The sequence below is a fragment of the Aplysia californica genome, unplaced genomic scaffold, assembly GCF_000002075.1.
Source record: "Aplysia californica isolate F4 #8 unplaced genomic scaffold, AplCal3.0 scaffold01255, whole genome shotgun sequence".
In the NCBI taxonomy this organism is placed as follows: Eukaryota; Metazoa; Mollusca; class Gastropoda; order Aplysiida; family Aplysiidae; genus Aplysia; species Aplysia californica.
In genome coordinates this window covers 1-7,314 of record NW_004798525.1, presented here as the reverse complement: position 1 = coordinate 7,314, position 7,314 = coordinate 1, and the positions used below count along the sequence as shown (strand labels likewise).

Sequence of the window (7,314 nt, the reverse complement as noted above, 5' to 3'; positions counted from 1 at the left end):
AAAAAAAACCAACACCCAAACAAACAAGCAAAACAAAAACAAACATTAAAACCCCATCAAAGATGAGTTACTCCAACTTACTTTTTGTGATGCAGTTTTCCGCGGGAAGGAGCCGCTTCCGTAACAAGCCCTGTAAGACGGAGCGGATGCTGGGTCGGTGGACTAGCTGGAGGACAAACAGGTGGGACTGCGGACAAGGGAAGAAACAGGAAAATAGCAATGTTTTTACACCTGCATCAACACAAGTTAGACCACCCGGGAAGCGGTCTTCGACCCTGCTTCTCAGCTGAGAGGGATACAATATCTTGAGAAGAAAGCTTTTATTAGAGTGATAGTGTTTTCATTTTGCTTTTTTTTTTTTTTTGTTGTTGAAAAAATAGAGTTACCTATCGCATTTTGTACAGTAGTGAAAGGTGTGGGTGGCCCTTTACTGTTTATGGCCAAATCAAAGTGGCGCCTGATCCATAGAGCTTGCCCCCCCCTCCCCCCATGCTCTATAACATGAAATGCAAACCCATTTTCAACATACTCTCATTAAAAAAAACAACCTTCATGTTGTTGTTCTAACACCCACCATAAATACAATTTAGATCATTTACAAGACGAGATTCTGACCCTGTCTGTCAGGCCCAATGCGGGCTGAGAGGGACACAACATCCCACCAGAAAGAACCAGACACTGTAGAAATCCCCCTCCCGAATCGAACTTGGTTCTCCTGCATGCCACACAGCAAATGCCTAACCACCACATCAAAGAGGCCAGTAAAGGAAGAATTGTAACATAAACCTTTATAAAATATCATTTTCTTGTTTCTACTGTTTTCTGGTTAATCAGTACGCCTCTCATATTCATCAAACGAATTTATATTATAAAGAATCGAGAAAAAGACGAAAAAAAGTTCCAAAAAAAGAACAAAGTACTCACGCAGCAGCAAGCAGTGACGGTGATCTGGATGGTGTTGCGGCCCGCCTGGCACACGTCTTTGAGGTAAAGCGGTTTGTGTGTGGACTTGTTGTCCCCCCTCTCAATGTTGAGTGGTGTGGCGTTGACGCTGACCGTCACAGAGGCCGGCCAGTTGGTGCTCATCTGCCGGTCTTCGTGGTGGAAGCATTTCAGTTGAAGCTCCAGGTCCGATCTAGATAGTGATGGCGAGAGAGGGACGAAAACACCTTTTAGTATACAATATGCATGTGTGTGTGTGTGCGTGTGTGTGTGCGTGCGTTTGTGTGCGTGGGTGTGTGTGCCTGTACATTTTAGATTCCTTTTCACTATAACTTTCAGATTTAGAACTTGTATCTTCGAAATTTTAAAGCGCAGACTACTCTAAACAGTCACTGCAATGAGATTGTAACAAAAAGTCACCATGTTCAACCAATGATACATTTCCAGATGTGTACGTGGTGTTATGGTAGAAACAAATTTCTACAAATCATTATACAAGCAAAATATATAGATACATGCAAATAACTGCATTCATTCAGTCCCCTCTCATCTGTACATAGTGTTATGGAAGAAAAAAAAAATGATATAAAAATTATCGTTTCTATATGAAGTATATGTATGCAAATGTGCACGTAATTCTACATTCCTTCAGTCCCCTCTCACCTGTATAGGAGAATTATCTATACAATGTTATGGAAGCATTAACTCTTTATTTCTGGCAAGCCGCTCCCAGCGGCTCAGGCACATTCCTTTAGGAAGACTTCAACATAAAATTACTTTTCGGCAATTGCCGAAAATAAATCTCGTTTACCGGAAGTTCATTGAATAGATGAAGAACTATCAATAAAGGTTAGCTACGTTTCGATTTAATGACGATTTTGTCATTTTTACATTTAGCACCAAAAAAGGGCCCCGGCATAGTCAGTTTACCCCTCTTGGAGATAAAGAGTTAAGAAATTCTACGAATCACCATATAAATAGACACTTCCGCACTCCCACTGGCTCCCCGCCCACTCACCTGTACATGAGAGTGTTGTAGACCGTCTCCCTGAGCTGGAACACGTGGTTGCTGACGGCCAGGTTATGCTCCAGTCGGAACGGCGGTAACACAACACCGTCCCGCACGGGGAATGTTAACCTCAGCTCGTCCGGATCTGCGCGGACGAGGGAAGAAACCAAAGATTAGTTTTTATAACTTTTGTAAGAGTATTTCGACACTTGCAACACAATAAGGTCATATAAGCACCGAAGATTGGAGGTGTTACAAGGGAATAACAAACACAAAAAAAGAAAGAGGGGAGATAAAGACGATAGATGTTTTATAGGATAGAAGATGCAAACCACACCAGAGCACCCGCCAACCACCCACAACCACAGATTGATTGAAAATGTTTTTGTTTTATACTACTCCCTTTTTGTTTTAGTTCTAATAAGAGTTTCATTGCACTTGGAACACAATACGGTCATATAGGTGCCGAAGATTAGGTGTTACAAGAGAGTTACAAACACAAAAAAGGAGGAGAGATCAGGACGACAGACGTTTGATAAGAAAGAAGGGACACATCAGAAAAAAGAAAAATTTGGACAGAAAAAAAGGAAGCAAATGACAGAGAAAGTACTGAATAAACAAAGAAAAAAGTACCCGGACTCACTTGGCTTAACCATGGGTTCCTCATCAAGCAGAATGGAGAGAAAGCAAATGAAAAGGAGAAAAACAAAAGTGGCAAATAAACTAAAGCAAAAAAGGTCGCGAGACTCACTGGGCTTCACCATGGGTTTCACGTCAGGCGGGTAGGCAGGCTTCATGTCGGCCGGGTATCCCTTCATGTCCACAGGGTAGCCCGGCACTGAGCCGGGGGTGATGGGGGGTGTCGGGTTCCCGGGGATCGGGGAGTGGGGGAAACTGTTTGGCTGGGGAACCTGAAGATGATGAAAATGAAACAAATTATTGCGTCCGTTATAAACTCGTTTGGGAATACCACCTAAAGAAATGCATTTAATTAATCATTAATGTCTTTGATTTTTTCAGACATCACATCTTTAAACACTTGGGCAAAAGTTTCTTGATTACTAGCACTACGGCATAAAACTACCACTAGCTACATTTTATTTATCAACAAGCAAACCAAAGCAGAAAGACCACCTGTCAACCTCCCACAAGAAAGGAGTAACTTGCCAAAACCGTTCAGGTACAGTGCTCTTCTGTTGAGGCTTCTCTTTGACCTTTTTCCGTAAACTAAAACAAATGTTACAAGCCCACAAACATTAGCAACTTGTTCCAGACATCACAATCTCACTGAGAACGTAGTCCCTAGGTGCATATTTACCGAAGAAGGGTGTTACTTGCCCATATCGTTCATGTGTGGTGTTCTGTTCTGTTCTTGTGCAGCGTCTATTCTTCTATAGCCTTTTTCATAAACTAAAACTAATGCTACGACCCGCAAACTTCAGTAACTTACTGTTTGGCCAGGATAGGGTGTGTAGTTGGGAGCGGGTGGGCCAGGCTGCCGCTGCGGGTGGCCGTACTGGCCCTGGGCCATGTAGGGATGTTGGCCATTGGGGTAGGGGGAGGGGCCGCCAGGGCGCATGCCCCCCATGGGACCCTGAGGCATGCCGTAGGTGGGGGAGGGCAAGGGCTGCTGGCTGGGAGGGTAGCCTGGCTTGCCCGGGTACTGCTGGTGGGGGCCGGGGTACGGTCCGTGGGGGCCAGGGCCGCCTGGGACAAACTGTACGGGGAGGGAGAGAGAGGAATAAATAAAAAGGATGAGTCGAAAGTTCGTTTGATTGTTTCTTCGAGTGAAGTGAAGAACACAGAATACAGAGGCAGGGTGAGGGAGGGAGGGAGGGAGGGAGGGGGAGAGGGAGAGAAAGAGAAAAACAAAAACAGACAGAGAGAGAGAGAGAGACAATGTTAGTTTAAAGAAAAGCACACTGGCACAACAACAGTCCGTTAAAATAAGGAAAAAGCAAGACTGATAGACAGAAACAACAGAGGCAAAGTAAAAAAAAATGTGGGATCTACAAACTGACACCCTCACTTAGAATGAACAAGAAGTGACCACATTTCACCAGAACACCCATCAATCAGCCACAGCGACAAAAACAAAAAAGAATTTCCATTGGTTATCAGCATACATACGTCACCTGATCTTTACAAAGGCAAAGACATACCTATAACAAACTGACAATACTTCTACTCTATTCTACCCATGTATGGTTCATTTTCCACTTAGCAAAAGGAAACACTATTTAGTACATGCTTACGCAATTCATCTTTTTAGTGTTTGGGGGGGTATTTTTTAAAAAGCAAAATGTATGCGAAATAAACCTCGCAAATTATATCACTCAGTAATAGTGGCATATTTCCCCCACAGAACAGTTGACACTCTACTACACTACAACGCACCTCCATTTGGTTATTTGCATACATCGGCCTCTTGGCCATGTAAGGGTGGTGGTAGGGTGCAGGCCGTCTTGCATACATTGGCCCCATATTTTGCTTCATGGGTCCCGGGGCAGGACAGGGTCCGCCTCCCATGGGCATGGGCGGGCCGGGGTGGCGCTGACCCATGCCTGGGGGGTACTGACCTCCATACGGGTGCTGGCCGGGGGGCATCTGTAATAGAGAGAAAGGGAGAGAGACCGTGAGAGAGAGAGAGAGAGAGAGAGAGAGAGAGAGAGAGAGAGAGAGAGAGAGAGAAAGAGAGAGAGAGAGAGAGAGAGAGAGGAGAGGGGGGAGGGGGGAACATATGTAGTAAACGAAAAGTCTGAATAACTTTAGAGAGAACATGTTGATGTTCATCTGATGCATCCTTAAATCTCGTAACAGTTTTAAGGCACTTGCAACACATTAAGGTCATATAACTCTGCTGCAACCAACTACCTCCACCATCTCTCTTGCAACCACCAATCCCCGATCTGTCCAACAACCATCCACACGTCCCCATCATCCACCCACTCCCAACATCTGACTTCCAACAGACATGCATCCCTGGGCCGTACTGGTAGTTCATGTTCATATTGATGTTCATAATATGTCTGCAGCATTCCACCCCTCAGAATGTGATCTGTAACCACAACCCCCCTCCCCCCACACCATCTATCCTGTAACCACACTACCATCTTTCATACAACCCCCACCCACCCCCAATCTGTTCTGACTTCCCCATCATCTACTATGACTTCCATTCCAACCGACCTGCATCCCTGGGCCATACTGATTGTTCATGTTCATGTGCATATTGATGTTCATTTGCTGCTGGTGCTGGTTCTGCTGCTCCTGGATGGCCACCATGCTCGCGGTGGCCGTGGCGGTGGCTGTGGCTGTGGCTGCGGCTGCTACGTAGGCCGCTGCCGAGAGGGCCCCAGGGGGCGCTGTGTAGTCGTTGGGGCCGGCGCCGGACATGGGGGGCTGGTTGGAGCCGGGGGTGTTTGGAGTCGGAGGGTAACCACTGCAGATGGGGGAGAGGGGGGTAAAAAACAACAACACCAAAATGAAGTGCATTAGTAAGTTTTCGTTAATACAGTGAAAATTTTTTAAGACGGCCACTCCTTGTTGAGGAGAAAAGTGGCCATCTTAGGTGAAAATCTTACACAGTGTCATTTTAATGTACAAAACAACAAACCAACAACACTGGGGTGAGGTGGGTGCAGGGGAAGGGGGAAATTGAGAAGTGACCATTTGTACACGTGTTAATCTCAAATACAGGTGGTCGTTAGAGCAGGTTACACTGCAATATAAATGTAAATGAAATAGCATTTCACTTTTTATTGATCCCTGAACTAGAATCTGTTTCCCAGTGACATACATACACATACATTAATTTACCAACACTACAAACATAGAACACAAAATGAATACAATCATCTGCAAGTGTTACATAATACACTGTATCACACATAGACAACCAGCATACGCAGATGTCACAGGGCCCTGGTGCCCTCTTTCTTCATTGCTAGAGCCATGGTGGCTTTCCCTCATTAACCAGGCACCTCAAGTCTGTGTCACTCACTGACATAGGCTTGACAATACAGTGGCACTAAGCTCACAAGATCACTCTGCCACAGGACAGATACCGAAAATACATCAAAGTGAAAACCGCAACGGAAAAACAATCATCAAAATTACATTCATGTTTTGGTTTCAACCAGATCATATCTTAAGATTCAAAACACACGGTGCAGTATCTTCATCCTTTTTTTTTTACCCTCTTTCAAAGAAGGTCTTTCTCTCAGTACCAAACCCACGAATGTTTTTAAAACACTTTTTTTAAAGAGTAAACAGTGGGACCCATAGCACTGCTAAAAGGCATACATTTCAACAACTTCCAGTGTGTGACTTTGATCCGCTTTTCCTTTGCTGTCTTCAATGTTTAACTTGAATTAAAACCTGCTCATTAGTTCTAGGTTCTGTGGGTCTGTATTTGGATCTGTTTGTCTGTGTTTGCTTCTGATTAATTTTCTGTTTTTGGTTCTTATTGCCTGTATTGTTCTGTATGTCTGCTGTTGGTTCTCATTGTCTGTGTTTTGTTCGGTTTGTCTGTTTTTCCGTTCCTGATGTCTAGGGCCTTGTTCTATTTGTCTGGGGTTTTTTGTTTTGTTTTTATTGACTGTGCTTTGGCTCTTATGTCTGTGCTTTGTTCTGTGTGTCCATCTTCGTTTCTTAAAATCTAAGTCAGATTTGGGTGGGGGGCGACAGAGGGGGATGATAGAGAGAGGGGGAATAGATAGATAGATAGATAGATAGATAGATAGATAGATAGATATCGTAAGTGCGTGCGCCCACGCATGTGTGTGGGTGTGTGTTCTACTTGTCTGTGTTAGGTTCCGAGTATCTAGGGTTAGATCCCATCCCAAAGACATCCCCTCCCCCAAAACTCACTTGTAGGGTGGCATTCCCTGTGGGTTATAGCCTGGCTTGTTCATGCCTGCGTACCCCTGAGGCTGCTGCGTGTGGCCGGAGGCTCCTGTCATGGTGGTGTTGGCAAATCCGGGCGTGTTGTGGGTGAACGGGCCGCTCTGGGTGGTGTGCACGGGGAAGATGGTGGTCACCACATTCAGCTGTGTCTGCCCTTGGTTCGGTGCTCCCCATCCTGAGTTCGGGTCTCCACTGGAAGAAACACACAGAAAGAGGGAAACACATTAGATATTTTATCTACATGTACTTCGCAATGTAGAGTTATAGAAAACGGTTTATTATTTATATCAATTTATCTTTATGATACTAGATCTAGATCTATATATTTAAGTTTGTCTTGCTAAGTGTTTTATGGCTACACACACAAAAATATTCATAAGAAAGCATCAAAAACTAAATATCAAAAATCAAAAATAAAAGCAGAATCTAGGTTAAGCACTGAAGACACCAATAAC

At 44.4% G+C, this 7,314-nt stretch overlaps 1 protein-coding gene across 1 annotated transcript in view; it reads right to left on the bottom strand.

The window, feature by feature from the left end:
* The window catches only part of LOC101863318 (zinc finger MIZ domain-containing protein 1), a 19,789-nt gene extending 12,690 nt beyond the window's left edge, over positions 1-7,099 (bottom strand). The window contains exons 1-8 of the mRNA XM_005112388.3: positions 6,824-7,099; positions 5,141-5,393; positions 4,349-4,558; positions 3,402-3,668; positions 2,703-2,862; positions 1,961-2,096; positions 925-1,135; positions 82-187 (exon numbers count right to left, since the gene is read on the bottom strand). Of these exons, the coding sequence (XP_005112445.2) occupies positions 82-187; positions 925-1,135; positions 1,961-2,096; positions 2,703-2,862; positions 3,402-3,668; positions 4,349-4,558; positions 5,141-5,393; positions 6,824-6,915 (1,435 nt within the window). The 5' untranslated portion in view covers positions 6,916-7,099. The remainder of the gene's footprint in view (positions 1-81; positions 188-924; positions 1,136-1,960; positions 2,097-2,702; positions 2,863-3,401; positions 3,669-4,348; positions 4,559-5,140; positions 5,394-6,823) is intronic.
* Between the last annotated feature and the right edge of the window lie 215 nt (positions 7,100-7,314).